The sequence below is a fragment of the Oreochromis aureus genome, linkage group 3 (assembly GCF_013358895.1).
Source record: "Oreochromis aureus strain Israel breed Guangdong linkage group 3, ZZ_aureus, whole genome shotgun sequence".
Classification (NCBI taxonomy): domain Eukaryota; kingdom Metazoa; phylum Chordata; class Actinopteri; order Cichliformes; family Cichlidae; genus Oreochromis; species Oreochromis aureus.
This window is the reverse complement of record NC_052944.1, coordinates 57,815,273-57,833,136: the sequence shown is the minus strand read 5'-3', so window position 1 is coordinate 57,833,136 and position 17,864 is coordinate 57,815,273. Positions and strand designations below refer to the sequence as shown.

General features: G+C 38.7%; 1 protein-coding gene across 1 annotated transcript; it reads right to left on the bottom strand.

The window, feature by feature from the left end:
- Window positions 1–737: 737 nt before the first annotated feature.
- Window positions 738–16,296, bottom strand: cfi (complement factor I). The gene is made up of 17 exons (XM_031759671.2): window positions 16,032–16,296; window positions 12,935–13,113; window positions 12,079–12,232; window positions 10,656–10,719; window positions 10,406–10,562; window positions 10,067–10,260; window positions 8,928–9,029; window positions 8,714–8,836; window positions 8,007–8,039; window positions 7,893–7,913; window positions 7,295–7,443; window positions 6,509–6,612; window positions 6,128–6,232; window positions 5,481–5,656; window positions 3,215–3,316; window positions 2,995–3,143; window positions 738–990 (listed from the first exon to the last, which is right to left on the bottom strand). Exons 1-17 carry the CDS (start codon window positions 16,089–16,091, stop codon window positions 922–924), a joined length of 1,941 nt encoding a protein of 646 aa, XP_031615531.2. The 5' UTR covers window positions 16,092–16,296; the 3' UTR covers window positions 738–921.
- Between the last annotated feature and the right edge of the window lie 1,568 nt (window positions 16,297–17,864).

Sequence of the window (17,864 nt, the reverse complement as noted above, 5' to 3'; positions counted from 1 at the left end):
CCTGTATTAAGCATCACAATTGCTTTAAAAGCCTTAGCAAAAGCAGCTCCTTGGCAGTTTGGTGGGAATTTAAAAAAATATCTTTTAAATCTTCACTTATCCTATGTAAACTAACACCCATTTGGAACAATCCAGATATGCATCAGAAAAAGAAAATGCTGAATTGTATTACAAAAGGATTAAAAGAAAATCTACAACATGTTATCCAGAGTTTGGTGGTGCAAGGGCACATGGCTGGATGTTTGGACATGTTTTCTGGAGGTTGTGATCGAAGCTGGCAGGGGTTCTACCAGGTGCTTTGCCAGGTGATGTTCTCAGGTGCCTTGGGCCCTGTGCTCGACTTGTGCTGGAGTGACTGTCCTTTGGCAGGATTTGGCTGCCCACTGATTCCACTTGTCTTTGACTCTTGCCCTTTGGCTATGGGCACTCCATCTGTGGAGTCCCTCTTACTTCATGACAAATGCACATACACAGACACTCAAACAGCACAAGCAACACAGGTAGATCAGATATCTGTTTGTGGGTCTGTTTCAGTTCTTCTCTGTCTGTGCTGTTTGTTTTTTTGACTGTGTTCATTCCGCTCTATTCCCTTTTTCATCCTTCCACATTTTTTCCCATTTAAGAACAAGATGCTATTAAAGCAATCAGACATTCCAGAAATTTAGATAAACCTCAGCAAGTGTGTGTTGAGGCTTAAATTTAGTTTAGAGATGTTTAAAAGTAAAAAGTAAGTCTCATTAGTATGTTCACAAGCAGATTTTATTGGTGCTTTACTGGATACAAGGTGGTATTATACCAGTACAAACAGTAAATCCAAGCAGTGACATCAAACAATGAAAGCAGCTTTTATCATCTTTCATTTCAGTTTTAGCCAAAATAAAATGGCACAACTATATTGAAATGTGCTGTGAGTTTGCCATATTATGAGTTGAATTTGGTGACTGCAGGCCAACCTGTGTGAAGCCTAATCCACTCGAAGTAATGAGCGACCTGACAGACAGAGGCACACAATGTTATTGTTTCTAATAATGTTGAAATATGAAACAAGTACTATACAAGTCATACAAAATATACACAATACATAATAGTCACTAAATCACCAATAACTATACATGAAAAAATAAAATAAAACATAGAAAAAACATGGTGAGAGGAAGGCCTATTGACAACTGATGAAAGCTATACAGCTGTTATTGTCATGGTCCTGAGTCTGACAACTCAGTGTTTTGTGTTTCCCTATAATATTCTATGTTCTTGTTTATTCTGGTTATGCCTTTTGTTAAGATTTGCCATTTGTTAGGTTTCTGTTCTGTGCCTGCCCTGCTCCCACTTCTCTGTGTTCCCTCTGTCTGTCCATGATGTCATAGTGTCTGCTCGGGAGTCTGTCTGTTAAGTTCAGTGTCTAGTCTGGATCTCTGTGTCTATCCTGTATTTCCTGTTTTACTTTGAAAGTCCATGTCTTATGTGAATGTGTCTAGTTTTGCTTCCCTAGTCTTGTTAGCCTTGATTCTCCATGCTGTTTTTCCCTCCTGTCTTCTATTCCCTGATTACTCTACTGTGTTTAAGCCCTGTGTTTCCTGTTGCATGTTGCTGGTCTGTCTGTGTTTTCTCCCCGAGTCTCTCTGTGTTCCTCTGTGTTTCATGTACCTAAGCTCTCCTTGTGTTCCGGTTTGTTGTTTAATTCTTAGTTTTTTCCAGTTTAGGTTATTTCTCGGTTCTGTTCTCGCCACCCCCGCCTTTTGTTGTATGTCCCTATCCACAATAAAGCTCATTCACATCAGCAGTGCCTGCATCTTGGGTCCTTACTCATAACCCAACACGTCTGCCTTCGCAGCCGTGACAGTTATTCCCCAAAACTCCTCAAAAGATTTTTACAAAAACCTGGTTACAGCAGGATGATTATGTTAGTTTAACTGAATTAACACCCCTGAGTTATACTATCGGTCAGAATCCTCAAAACACAGGCCAAGTGTTAGGATCTGAGTGAGTGGTCTGCGTGTCTTCGGTGCTGGCAGTGTTTCTCCCGGGTCCACCTGACGAGCTAAGCCTGATTCTTAGCTTTGGCCACCCTACCTTAAAAACTTGTTATTGTCTATCATCCACCTTGGCCTGAACACAAAATGTAATCTATTATTAGACTCAACTTCTCTCAAAATGTAAAAGAATCCACCCAACACTTTAATCACACTCAAGATCTTGTCCTAACATGACATAGAAACTGAACATTTAAGAGTGTTTCCTAAAAACCCCCAATTGTCTGATCATTTCCTGATAACATTTAAATTTACAATAATGGATACACAACAGTGGGGAGTAGACTTCACCACAGTAGATGTCTTTCTGACAGTGCTGTAACTAAGTTTAAGGATGTAATTCACCCACTGTTATCATCTTCAATAACCGGTGCCTGCACAGAGCAGAACAGCTACCTGAATGCTGATCCAACAGAAGTTGATTATCTTGTTAATAATTGTACTTCTTTACTGTGTACAACTCTGGATACTGTAGGTCCTCTGAAAAAGCAAGCCTCAAATCAGAGGCTTTAACCTTAACTAGTAATAACTTCATTAATTAAATCTTCAATCGTAAATATGATCAACCTATCTCTATTAATTGGCTATGTACCACTGGCCTTCAGTAGTTAAACCGTTTCTTAAAAAGCCATCTCCAGACCCTGCTGTCTTCAGTCAGGTTTCAGAGCTCATCACAGCACAGAAACAGCTTTAGTGAAGGTTACAAATGATCTTCTTATGGCCTCTGACAGTGGACTCATCTCTGTGCTTGTCCTGCTAGATCTCAGTGCAGCGTTCAATACTGCACTACAGTGGTTTGAATCATATCTTTCTAATAGATTCCAATTTGTTCATGTAAATGGAGAGTCCTCTTCACACACTAAGGTTAATTATGGAGTTCCACAGCATATGTACACAGTATATGCCCCTTTGTAATAAATTTCTGCTGTGTATGATATAGTATTGTCTTTGTGTACTGTACCTGTGTATAAACTCCAGGGAATCCTGGCTGTCCGCACCTCTCACCCCAGCTGACGATGCCCCACAGGTAGGAAACTCCCAACTCATCCACACAAACCAGAGGACCTCCACTGTCACCCTGACAGGAGTCAACGCTGCCCTCCACATCACCTGCAGATAAACACATTTAAAGCTGTACTATATCCAGGTAGCAGTGGACAGGCTGTGTATAGATAACTCACCTGCACACATCATGCCTGGTTTGAAGCGGTTTCCATAGAATCTGCCGCAATCGTCGATCAGAGAAACGTTGGCCCAGAGCAACACTGAAGCTGACCTCCCCTCTGGACACAAAGGCAGCAATATTTAATCTTTGATCATTAATCAAACCAGCTGATGGGATAACAATTTCACAAAAAACATATGAAGTAAATGTAAACATTTTAATATACAAAGTAGATATAGATCCATGCTGTTGCATTCTTGTCTGATAGAAGTCTTCTTTGTCCTGTTTTTCACTTCATGATGTTCCAAATATATTCAGCTTGTGTAAGACTGCCAGCAGACCCGTTCAACAGCTGCACTGTTGTACTATGAAGTCGTGCTGTAGTAACAGCTACAGTGTTCTGTTTAGCATTGTTTTGGTCAATTATACATTTTTTCTTGAAAAAGAAAAATGCATAAAAGAGCATGAATAAAAGAGCATGTTGCTCTAAAACTTGTATATATCTTTCAGCATTAATTGTGTCCTTCCATTAGTACAAACTCCTTAGGGGTCATGGTCTCCAGGATCTCTAGGATGTTGTTGTTTTGCTGTTTCACCCCTCCTCGCCAGGGTGGAGTCAGACTATAGTCCCCGCCTCTGTGCTCACCTACACAGCATTACTCACCTGTTACCCATTTACAGTGATTACTCACCTGCCACTCATTATGGATGATTACCCCTGCACCACATAAGCCCTCAGTGGTGTCTGCTTTTTTGTTGGATCGTTGTGCTAACCTGTGTCAGTGTAGCTCTGGGTTTCTTAGTGATTTGTTTGTATTTCCTAGTGCTTCTCTCTAACATCTATCTGCTCTCCTTGTACAGGCTTCCCTGGACCCCTGCTTTGTGGACCCCGAATGGATGTGAATGAGCATGAGTGAGCTTCTCGTGGATTGGACTTGAACCCCTTGTGAGTCACGGACTGTGTGAAGAGGAGTGTGAATATCTCCTTCCCTGGACCTTCTCCCCTGGATTCCTTGGAGCTCCCCTCTCTGTCTTCACTGCATATATGTGTATATTTCACCTGGTGTGCATCTGTAAATAAAACCCCTTTCACTTTTTACCAGTCCTGCAGCTATCAAACCTTGACATCAGGCACTAATGCACTTCCATACCATCAGAGATGCAGGCTTTTGACCTAAGCGCTGGCAACAAATCAGATGTTCTCTCTCTCTCTCTCTTTTTTTTTTAAGCCCAAGGGATTTTTTTTTTTTCCCAAAACACATTCAAATTTATCAGTCCACACAACAGTGTGAACAGAACTTTGGCTTGGAGAAGACAGCAGTGTTTCTGGATCATGTTCACATCTGGCTTCTTCATTAACATGAACCTGCATTCATGGATGGGATGTTGAACCGTGTTCACAAACGGTGATTTCTTGAAGTGTTCCCAAGCCCATGCAATGATTTTTATGAATCACACCTGGTTTTAATGTTGTGCTGCCTGATAGCCTGAACATAGTGTAATGATTTTTGACCTTCTCCTTTTGTATGGAGAAATTTCTCCAGATTCTCAGAATTATTTGATGACATTATGTATGGTAGATTCAAAGATGTTGCACTTTTACATTGAGGAACAATATTGTGAAACTGTTCCACATTTTATAGAAACAATTTTTTTTTTTTTTTTTGAGAATCAATGCCAATCTAAAATGCTATTTTAATACACATTCATATTAAGGACCACTTGCCAATTAACCTAATTCCCATCAAATTCAAAATGACCATTTTTTTTTTTTTTTAAATTAAAATGGTACATTTTCCCATTGTAAAGATTTGTTTAAAAAAATTCTATTGTAAATGAAATATGGTTTGTGACATTTGAAACGTCATTGTTATCTTATGTTTGGAATTGTGTTTGTAAATTATGTGGTATTGTATGTACTGTTGAAATTAGTTTTTTGTTTTTTTTGTGTGTTTTTTTCTTGCTTTTTAGCTAAAGGGAAGTAAAATATACAGTGGGGGTCATTAAACCTCAACCTAAAACTCATTAAGCCTTTCATATTATACAGTTATAGTGCAATATAAAAATAGATATACAATATAAAGTAATAGATTTTAATTTGCTTATTTATAATTAAGCAAAACAAATAAGTCTCAAACCTAGCTCAATGAAAAACCAAGTATCAATTTAAAAGTGGACAAATTATAAAGTGACAAAAAATAAGATCCCCTTACATTTTTAACCTGGATTGAACAACATTACTGTTCTTCTTGCAACTGGAAACAAGAGTATTTTGTCCATACCTGCGGTTCGTCCCCACCCAGAGATGCTGCAGGTGTGGTTGGGCTGGAAGAGTTGCGTGGACCAGGGAACACAGACTGCGCTTATTGCTGGATTGTCCACCAGACATTTCTCTGTGAATGGAAGCTTCTGGAGTTTCACCAGAGCGATGTCGTTTTCATATGTGTTGGCAACATAACTGTGAGACATTCAAAAAGATTTGTTCCTATTTAATTACACATTAACCCTATTTTGCTTTTTCTTATTTCTGTGAGATAGCTGCTGTTCCAATGATTGATGTTCATATGTAAGCATAAGTAATCCCTGCGAGCCATAAGCTCAGACTTAAGACTTCTCTCAAAAATCAGTTTCACTCATCTTTCTTCTGTTATTGGATCTTTATGATATCATATACCCACAATGGAAATCCCAAATATGGTCATCTCAGGTGCAGAAGCCCACCTACCCACTGAATCAGAAGAAAGTTGCGAGACAGAGGATTGACAGAATAAAGTGTCCTAACTAAGGCCCAGTATGAGAAAAATGAGTTTTTCTAACTGTGAAGTGTGACTCATGCAAAACTGCTCTAGAAGAATGAAAGATTAAAAATATGGATGTGTAAATGAAGAGAATACATTTATGTATCTATGATAGATAGTGTTTTTCATACTTTGGGTGGATAAGGATGTCCTCAACAGGAACAATATCAGTTGTGTCTTGAGCTCGAGATTTTTTCCAAAGAGAAAACTTCACTCTGAAGGCACGAGGGCTGGGTCTGTAAACAGCAAGGGAGAAAAAAATATGGTTATTACTGACTACCAAGGCACAGCATGGTCAGTGCAGACTTTTAACTGCACTGACCTGAATATGGGCTGAATCTTTCTGGAAATTGTATCCAATTTACACTACTTTTGAAAGTGAAGGTGCCAGGAGAGAAAAACCCTAATGGGTGAGGACTTTCAAAGCAATGCTTTGTCTTAAAAAAAAGTGCTTTAAAACCTTCAACACGTTGATGTTAGGAAGGGGGAATGGAGTGAGTGATTTGCCCGACCTGACACAGTGAGCAGCAGTGATGACCCAGCAGCCTCCGATATAAGCTCCTCCACAGTCAATTCTCTTGTTCTCCTCCAGAGCAACCTGCCACTGGATCTGTGTCTACATACCAACAGGAAGATATGTGGCAGCTTATTCATTTGTTGCTTCTTACTGTGACAATTATCATTCATTTGTACCAAATGAGGTGTGGCATTTTCTTGCTGAAATAAGCAAGACCTTCCATTAAAACAATGCTATCACAAAAACAGACATGGCATTATCCTCTTTCTTGAGAGGAAAGGTAATGGAATTCTTTGTTATGTTCCCAATGGATGTACAGTATGTACTCTGTGTGATGATACTCAGCTGGGATTTGAACTCGTGGACTTTTGCTAGAGTAACAGAACTATCATGAGAGAAACTGGAGTTTCTTTTCTTTTCTTTTAGTCTTTGTCACTTGTTGTTTGATTAGTTTTACCCACCAAAATGACTTGGTTAGGTTTGGGAGAATATCATGTTTTGATTTAAATTTGTATGTCTAAGCAAGGCAAGCATGCCACTGACATAACATTTTGGATTTAACCAACAGGGCTATTATACACTAGGCGAGAGGTCTATTTTCTTGGACTTCTAGGGCTTCAAACAAGCGGAGCATCTGAGGAGCTACAGGACCTTAAAAAATCCCTATGGGTATTTAGCACCAAAACATCAGAGGCAGATTCTTATGCTACATTGTAAGAATGAAAACCCCCCACAGAGGGCCAGTAGCTTTACTCAGAAAGCTAAGTTGATTCCTGCTCACCGGCTTTGCTGGTACTCCCCCGACTACCCTCTTGACTCGTCCATGGGTACTCTTTCCTCGATGCACCACTTCATCATCATCCACTGTGGTAGCATTTGGGATGCCACAGAACAGCTTGGCCTCCAGAGTTTTTCTGTCGGCCTTCGTTTCTGGGCACAGTTAACAACACACAAAGTTACATAACAAAGAATTTTGTTCAAATTATCCTGGGAACTAGATATCCCTGTATATAAGGTGATCTTGAGACCTTAGGACTGGCTTCAAGAACATATGCAAATTGAAATGAGGTTTACAGTAGGTAGACTTCCTACTGTTCTAATCATATAGTATGTGAGAGGGTTACACACTAATATGAGTGACTAATTCTGGATTGCAAGTGGCAGTCCAGTATATGCCAACTGGATCAGATTAAGCTTTGGAATCCATGGAATCCATGTGAGGTTCTCTTATACCAATGATAAAAGGTATCCTAAACTGTAGCTAGAAGAAAACTGCTGTCAAAAATAGCATAGTCTATTGTAGCATCAAGGATATCTCATCATTGTATATAAAATAAGATGTGACACCAACTCTGATAAGTCACTTTTAATCTACATACCATTCATGGGAGAGATGTACTCTGAAATAAAGCAAGAAAACATAATTACTATCATCATCATCACTAATTAAAACAGTAAAACATTCAAACAGCTGCTGTGAGGATTTCATTTACCTGAATTTTGGGGCAGTGGCGGTGAAAGTGATTCTACAGAAAACAGAAACATATCGCTATAAGGACTTGGGTGCATAGAAACAAACTGATGGTGGACTTTCAGCTATGAAAGTAATTTACCTGAAAATAGTCTTTTTTAACTGTGATGACTACTTTTATTGTGGTTGTATGAAGCAAACCACATGACACTATCGGTGTGAAAAGGTGTTGCAGTTCACTCAAATGTAAAAGATCAGATGATACGGTTAAATTTACTTTTTGCAAGAATTTATATTACGGTAATCATAAGGAGCTTTCAGATTGCAGGAGCATTTTCGCAGTACTTATAAGTCTTGGAGGAAATTTGCCCCTTTTACCCAAAAAAGTTTGTAGAACATTTTTTTTCTAGCTTATACTCCAGACTTACACTGTCTCACAACATGAACTTTTGAGTTACTTAAGTTGGATGAATACTGTTGAAATATTCAAGAAAGGTCCATGTTAAACTTGGCTGTGTAATTAGTAGTAAGATATAGTTGGAATTTCTGCTGGGATATTGTTCTTGGATTAATTTTGCTTCAAGTGATAACTAGCCTTTTGGTAATTCACGCGAGTGAAACCAGTTTTACAAGTGGAAGAAACTAAATTGCAAAAAAAAAAAAACCTTTCCAAAAGCAAACATCTGTTTTTCTAAAACTGTGTGGAAGTAAAGGTATGTTGTGCCTTACTTTGCTTTGACTTAGCTTTGTTTGATTCATCCTCGCCATCCAGGCAGTCGATCTGGTCATCAACAAGTGCTTCTTTATAAATACACACTCCCGTTTTACAGCGGAAAGCATTTTTTTTGCACTCTGATGGATACAATAATTCACACTGTAAAACTTGGGGCACAAAGGGCTATTAAGGTAATTTCTAAATGTGTTTGTGTGTGTTTAGCTTTACTTTTGCAGCACATTTCATCACTTCGGTCGCCACAGTCATCAATTCCATTACATGTCTGATTCAGCGTCACACACTTTCCATTTGCACAGGTGAAGGGACAGTCTAAAACAAATAGAACAGTCAAACTACTTTTAGAGTAGAGAAGAAAACATTAGATTCTGTCAAAGAAAAGTACTTAATGAAGACTTATCATCACTGTCTCTAAATTTTCACATTCAGGGAGTCATATGAGTCTGATGATGATAAAAATGTCAGTGTTGGGTTTAAGAAGCACAGCACAACACAGTTGAGATTGTGAATACAGAAACATTTATTTAGGGACTCAAATGTTTTGAGAAAGCTCAAATAAATGTCTAAGTTCCAAATTTATACCCAACAAGAAGTCCCTCCTGAGTGCAGCTGTACTTGGAGAAGATTAATGAAATTTAAGGGGAGGGTGTTTTTTTTTTAACAGTAATTAATTAATTAGTTTGTTCTAAAGGTTCCCCTGCATTTTCCGTCAGTCCATTAATCTTCTGCTACTTATCCAAGTCCAGGTTGGACAAGTAGAGGTAGAGGAGGTCACATTCTGATGAAGGCAGAAGAATCACATTCTCCCCAAAAACCAGTAAGTTGAGGTCACCTGAATGAAAACCCTCTGCCACTTGGTTACAGATAGAAGTCATGTCCATAAAAGTTCCAAACAGAACTTGTGACAATTTTAAAACCAACACTGTTAAAAAAACCTACGACAACAAAGAGATTTATTCTGTGTTGATCTGAGATATAAATATTTGCCTCTAAAACAAATGGGAAGACTCCGCAAGAATTTATCATGGCAAGGTTTACCAAAAGATGTTGTTAAAGTACCCACTGGTCAATATCGGGGGTCAGTAGCAGATTAGTCTTCGAGCAGTTCAGGAGGTTTAAGCTAGCTTCTGTAAACCCCTTACATTACATTACATTACCATTAGACATAAATGTATACACATTCTCTTAATAGCTTTGGTCCTGAACAATTTTAAGTTATTTACTGATGCATTTACTGATAATAAGTACCTTAAAAGTACCCTTACAAACCACTTACCAGTTTGTACACATTTGTAAGAGTACATTGTTTTCTAACCACAGACAAGAATAGAGTAGAATTAGATACTGACCTGTTGGTGCTGTTGATTCCTGGTAACAGGTTGCAGTAGCAACTAATCCTCTGTGAACCTCCACTTTGTCGTAGATAACACACTCAGCTAAGGACATTTCATAACCTTGGCAGTAGATACTAACACATCTGCGTGGAAGCTGCATGAAGGCTGCCAAGGTCTGGTACTCCACTACATCTTTGGATGCTGCACCCCTGTACACACAATGTTAAAAGTGTCTGACTGTAATACTGTGGTTTGTTGCTGAATGACATTTTTATTGACTAGCAGATGATAAGCATGTTTAATTAGCCTTCATGTTTATGCCTCATTATTCTAAATTTGTGTAATTTCTCTCACAGTGGTTTCTTCTGTTCCTTGCAAGCCACATTAGCAGCTGCCATGTTCCACAGCTTCTTACACACCAGTAATTCCTCCCCACCATTGCTGTCAGGAACAAACAGCTTGACTAATCCAGTTACCTCATCTATTGAAGTTCTGAACTTTGGACCATTTACTGTTGTGAGAAAAAGAGGTTAAAGTAACATAAACAATTTGTAGGAATGTCAGAAAGAATAACAAAGCTGTGAATGTATCAGAAAGAGCGAACCATCACAGTTATCCCCAAAGTGGGACATGTAGGATTTTCTAGTCCGGCATGAGAGCGCCATCACCTGGAAAGGAGATTAAATAACAATTAAAAAATAGTGGCACCTAAATGTGCAATATAATTTTCTAATATTGTGTAACATTTTAAAATACAGAAGATCAACTGTGGGTCAGGATTAGTTTTGATTTTTAGCTATTTGACATACACAGAAGGAAATCTTAAGAAGAACTGTACAACGAAAATGCATGTCTGTGAAGGTTCTCAGTCATCCAGGTCCTCATAGTCTAAGGAGCTTGGAAAGAAAAGCATCTGGGCTTCTCTGAGTTTCTTGAAGATGTTTCACCTCTCAACCAAAAAGCTTCTTCAGTTCTGAGAGCAATTGGTGGAGAGTCCCAGATTTTAAGCCCTATGGGAGTGTCCCCAAGAGGGTCATGGACCCCCCCTATTGATCCTTTGTTTAATCACATGAGCCAAGATGTGAAAACGGGTGTGGGTCACAATCAGCCAAAGCTTTGGGTGAACCCATTGTGAAACCTAGCCCCACCCTATCATGTGATTTGCTGAAGTCAAATGGCCCAGGATGTGAGTGGGCATTAAGGCGTCTGGGAAGGGATCTCAAAACTGAATTATAGATGGCAGACAGTTGGTGTCATAAGCCACCACCTCTGTTCAAAGATGGTCGTTCACATCATGCATAGTGTGCAAATTTTCTGCTGATTCATTAGCTACAGACCATGTGGCCTTCAGATCAGCTCAGGAACAATGCGTAGAGAACTTAGTCAAATGGGTTTCCATGACCGAGCAATGGCAATCAAGCCTTACATCACCAAGCACAACACAGAGAGTCTTATTCAGTGGTGTAAAGCCACCAGTCCAGAGCAGTGAAGACGTGTTCTCTGGATTGACAAATTATGCTTCTCCATCTGTCAATTCAATGGACAAGTCTGGGTTTGGCGGTTGCCAAGAGAATGGCACTTGTCTGACTGTACTGTGCCAAGAGTAAAGTGTGGTGGAGGGGGATTACGGTGTGGGGTTGTTTTTCAGGAGCTGAGCTGAGCTTCTCAGTTCCAGTGAAAGGGACTCTTAATTATTCAACATACCAAGACATTTTGGACAATTTCATGCTCCCAACTTTGTGGGAACGGTTTGGGGATTACCCCTTCCTGTTCCCCAGGTCACAAAACAAGGTCAATAAAGACATGGATGAGCGAGTCTGGTGTGAAAGAAGTTTACTAGTATGCACGGATTCCTGACCTCAACCTGACAGAACACCTTTGGGATGAATTACAGTGAAGACTAAGAGCTAGGCCTTCTTGTCCAATATCAGTATCCAGTAGTTTAGTTCAGTTTCTGAAAATACAACTCTTGGTTCTGGTTCCTGCCTGAAGATATAGCAGTCATACCTAAGACTATGATGAGTTACCTGGCAGTAGGATCGGTAGTTCCTGCTGTCATGGCCACAAACTGGGTTCACATTCTCAACGGGGCACAGATAAGGAGGTTTACATGTGCACTTTCCGTCAATGCAACGCTCCCATGGAAGGCAAAAAGCCACATCACATGATGCACGACTCTTCCTAATAAATGTAGAACAACAGATCAGCCAGACTGCAAATCACACAATCACCATGCAAAATATTAATAGTAAACTGGCAGAACAGAATTGTCTTTTGAGTTTCCTTCATGTCACTTTTATTTTGTTTATTATTCTTTGAAGAACCTTCAAAGTTCACACACACACACACAAGTGCACACACACACACAAGTGCACACACACACACAAGTGCACACACACACACACACACACACACACACACACAAAAAAAAATAAGGAAGAAATAAATCATCTCCCAATCTCCAGGGCTGAAAAATTAACATTAACATTTAAAATAAAAAAAGAAGTGTTTCCTTTCCACAGTCACCAAATGGCTTGTCCTAGGATAAGTAGCTAAAGTGAAACCAAGTGCCAACTGCAATCACCGGAAAAAATTTAATTTATCAAAAGTCTACTTTAAGCTCCAAAAGGGAGTCACTCCCATATTAAAATGTCCAACTTTCACAGCAGAAATAAACATGTTTTCAGGCTATAGGAAATATTTTTTACAGCACATCTGTTTAAATTGGATTAAGGCTTTAAGTCTGCATTATTAATTTGTTTTCATCTACTTAAGATCACTTTTGCCTTCAAAAATCAAGAGAGGAAAGCACTGGAGGTGAGCTGCAAAAGATAACTCAAACCAAGGTGAAATTCAATAACTTAAGCAAACAAGTCCACATACCTACATGTAAATGATTCCAGATACTCATCGCTCTCAGGTGTCTTGGGGGTTTTGGTAGTAGCCAGTAGGGTGGGAGATGGGATAGGTAAGCTTGGTATTTGGATTTTCTGCTCAACCTGTTCAGTCATATGGGGCGGATCATCTACATGTGGTCGGTCACTTTTGTCTGATGGTTTTACCTGTAAAAGTCAAAAAAACCCAAACATAGTATAGTTACAATGTGGTAGTATCTATCCACAGCAACACTGGGTGATATACAACTTCATATACAACACTAGATATAATGAAGATTTTAACATTAGCTTAGTTTAATCATCACATTACAGTGGAACCCCGACTTATGAATACCCCATTTAACGAAAAATTCAAGTTACGAAGGCACTTAACGGCAATATTTCTGCCCGTGTTACGGCAAAATGCCCGCGTAACGAAATCCGCTGGCTCTGATTGGCTGAGCCCAGATTGCCTACAATGCCCACAATGCCTTCCAAATCATGTGACAACCCCCTTGGCTTTCGTACTTGCGCTTCGCTGTTCCACTTGAACGACGTATTGTTGTTGCAGTTAGCAATTAGCCTATAGCCTATCGTTCACTCAAAAGGCGCGATGGGTGCTTCGACTTACGAAAGTTTTCGACTTACGAAAGACCCTCGGGAACAAATTAATTTCGTAAATCGGGGTTCCACTGTATTTATATTCCTTACTCTATCAATTACATATTTAGTGCAAATTGTAGTTTCCAAAGTGTGGTTTCATAGTTGTACACTGGTCGGCTATGAAGGTGGTGCAAGTGGGACAAGAAGTTGTATAAATTAAAAAAATTAATTACATTTTAAAATAAGTGACTGAATTTAACATGTTACACAGAATATATGTATATATATATATATATATACATATATGTGTGTGTATATATATATATTACTTTTTTGCTCAACTTGAGCATTCAAATCTTTTTCATATAAACCGCCGAGTACTTCATTCACACAGATTCACAATTTGATCATCACATCGGAGAGCAACTTGAGGTTCAGTATTTTGCGAAAGGCTGCTTGCAGACTGCAGTGGGGAGGGATCGAACCACCAACCTTGGTTAGTAGATGACCTGCTCTACCTCCAGAGAGACAGCCATCCCATGAGGACTCCTTCTAGTTTTGTGTGCCCGGAAAACCTGCAAAGGGTGGGAGGCATCCTGATAAGATGCCTGAACCGCCTTAACTTCTTGATGTAGAGGAGCAGCTACTGTATATTGTACTCCTCATTCTCCTTGTTCGGGGTGGCTGTAGCTCAGGGAAAGAGTAGGTCACCTACTAATTGGAAGGTTAATGGTTCCCTGACTGCTTCAGCCTCATGTCTGTATGTCTAAGTGTTTTTAAAAAAAACACACTGACACAGAAAATATGTCGCTAGATAATGAGCAGGAAACTAAAGTCATGCCTGGGACTGGGCAAAACCCAAACAATCAAAATGGATCTGCAAATGGGTTGACAACTTGCAAAGACAGGCACTGAGTGCATTGTGGGCCAGGGCACAGGTGAAGCCCAGCAGGTATGTTCTGAAAAATAATTTTGAGGATATGACTTTTTATGCTAATATCAAGCTTTCCCCCCACTTTACAACCCAGAGTAACTAATCCATACCCTTCTTTTGTGGACTATTACCCCCTTTGTGTTGTTTGTTTAAACTGCTGCTGGATGATTACCAATGAAAGTTCATTTGGTTTGGCTCCTTAAACAAATAGTACTTTTCCTAATCTTTCTGAGGTTTTTTCATTGAAAATTGTCAGCTGTTACTGGACCTGAGAGTAGAAATCAGTAAAGATGGCAAACCTTTGGCTCTCCTGTCCATCGCCAGTAGCTCCCTATGGCCGGCAATCACTTAACCTTTTAATTTCATGAAAGTTTAGTCTAGACTTCACCTAGCTCATGATAGAAGTTGGATAAATTTAACAGTATGTGAAAAGATTAAATTTTATTTTATTTTTTTTTGCTTAGTGCTTAGTCTGGAACTGGACTTTAGTCAAAATTCATAAAACAAATGGTTTATTTATTTTTTGTTCTTTGTTATTATTTTTTATTTTTATTTTTAATTTTATTTATTTATTTTTTTTTTTTTTACAGTTTTTAAAGCTCTTAGGTTGCAATAGATATTTTTATGTATGTGTATTTATTATGAAAGTAGCCTACTTATAATTTGAATTTCATCAATCCCAGGTAAGACTGCATAGCTTTAGAGCTGCTAGGTGCAAAGTTCATTAAAGCCTGTATTTGGTAATAATGAAAATAATTACTAAGTTAAAGAAGATATGCAATTTAGTTATGTAATTTTAGTCACACGTCACATCAAATCACTTTATTTACTTACACTTATTGGAAATACTAGCCTATGAGCGCCATTACAAGGCTTACAAAATGTTCTGCAGCTTTTTAAAGCAACACAGGCAGCTTCATTGGTGGAAGTATGTTGCTTCAGGTGGGTAGAAGGTCAAAACAACAACTTGCTAACCAGGCTAATTGATCACCCCATGCTTTCAACCAAGTTTGGGCGCTTTTGGGTCTAGAACATCAGGATGCTGTTGGCGATAAAGGTAAAATTGTGGTTTCAAAATATCTAAAATCCCAAAATTAAAGCTAAATTCAGTACAAAAGTAAGCAGCACTTTGACAGTATTAGACAGTAGTAAATGACACATATCCATATTGCTAATAGTACTTGGTAGGCTTGAGGTGCCTATTTGATTCCTACTGTAAGAGTCCAGATTTATCAAAGTCAGTTATGTTGACTGACTACATTTTGCCACAGTGACACCTCCAATTCCCCTTAAGCCCAACCTCAAATGTTATTTTTACAAATATGTATTCAGATCCAAATGACTTTACAAAACTGTTCAACAGTTTTGCACAAATTGTCTTAACAAAAGTGAGTTTATAATAGCCCATTTAAAACAGAACTCAAAGTAGCAACTGTAAACACTGTAAGTTTGGTCCATCTCTGTTACAGTTATTACACAACACTGTACTGAATACTGGCCTTATTAGCCCTGCAGTGCATCACTGATCAACAGAACAAAAAAGCTAATAAAAGAGAGGCCAACTCACCATTTCAAAGTGAAAGAAGAGAAGAAATAGCAAGGAAAGAGAAACTTTGGCAGATCTCATCCTGACAAATGTAACGACAATGATGAAATGGTAAAAATGCTCTTGTCTTTATCGTCTTGTTCCCTCAGAAATGTCTCAGCAGGGGAAAAAAATAACAAAAATTACATAAATCTCCTAAGAGGAGCTGCCCCTACACAGAGTTATTTTCTCTATTAGGGAGCAACTTGCAGTCTCTCTTCTGCCCACTGATGTTGTCCCCAGTCAATCATTAGCTTGTCTGTGTGGACACATAAGTACACAGGATTATTGATCAAGCTAATGATGAAGAATAGGGGGAGGGGTTGTTTAAGGGCATCTGGGGAAAACCCAGATTCTAGCAATCATAACAAATATGTGTTTGGAGGGTTTTATGACTAAGTTCACAACTTACATGATGAGCCTAAAGTAAGAATTCCAGGAAGGTGTTGCTCTTTTAGTCTGAATAGATCACTTGGGCTGGAACCTAACCTAGTAATGACACCAAACAGTGATGTGCAGTAATGCCTAAAAGGTTAAACAAGGATGAATGAAAGGAATAGAATAGATTTATTTAGATATTTATGGTGTGTGTTGTGTGGGAGATGTCATGATCCTGGGTCATTTTACCCAGCGTTTTAAGTTTTAATATATTTTGATGTTTATGGTTTATGTTTAAGGTCATTAGGCAATCTAAGCTCACTTCTATTATGCCTAGGATTCCATTATAGTTCATTGTTTCTTATACCCTCCTTTGTCAGTTCATTATGTTAAGTCTGCGTGCTTTAATCTGCAGGGTTTCATCTCTGTGTCTCATTATCTTTCCTGTTTTATTGTGAAGATTTTGTGTCCATGTTCAGTGTTTCTAGTTTCACTTCCCCTGTAGCGTCATTATGGTGTTTCATACCATGTTTCCAGGATTCATGTCCTCATTTCCAGGTTTGTTCATGTCAGTTCCTCATGTCAGCATTTTATTTTTTTAATTGGAATTTAATTGGAATGGACAAGAAAAATCCATCAACATAGCAATATATGAATAACATGAAAACAGAGTCCTTCCAGGTTTTTAGAGTTAAGTCCAGGAGAGCAAATGACAAACACAGTGATCGACAGGTGCATATTATCCTCTAATGGATATTACTAGGAGAGTTGCCTGATGAATAAAGTTTTACAAGGTTCACATGTTCTTCAGAAGGGGACTCATATTACATAAAGATAGAACACATTATATGGAACTATAAACATGAACTGGGGGGTTGCCCGTGCTGCTGTCATGGCGAAAAATAAAAAATAAAAAAATAAATAAGACAAGTGAATTAACAATGGTCAGAAATTAAATAAGTAGGTTACAAAAGTACAAGTAACAGTGAGATCAAGTAAAGTCAGCTCTTGTGGGGGTAATGAATAGGACCCAATTGTTCCAAATTTGGTAGAATTTGGCCTTTTGATCTCTTAACAGATATGTCAGTTTTTCCATCCTAAATATCTCTAAAATGATCCCAAACCGTCATCCAGGGTAGGCTGGACTGGGCTTAACCATCTTCTTGTAATTGTTTTTTTACTTGCCACCAAGAGTAATTGCGCCAACTTAATCTCACTCCTACGTTCCAGAAAAGGGACCAGACCCATGTATAAGACCTTAAAATCTAGAGGAATTTGAGTGTTAAAGACTGCGCTTAAGGAGGCCTGGACACCCATCCAGAAATTTTTTAACCTGGGACAGTCCCAAAAGACATGAAAATGATTAGCAACAGTTGAGCCGCATTGTCTCCAGCATTGCATATGAGTACCTTTATAACTCTCCTGATATGGTGTCTT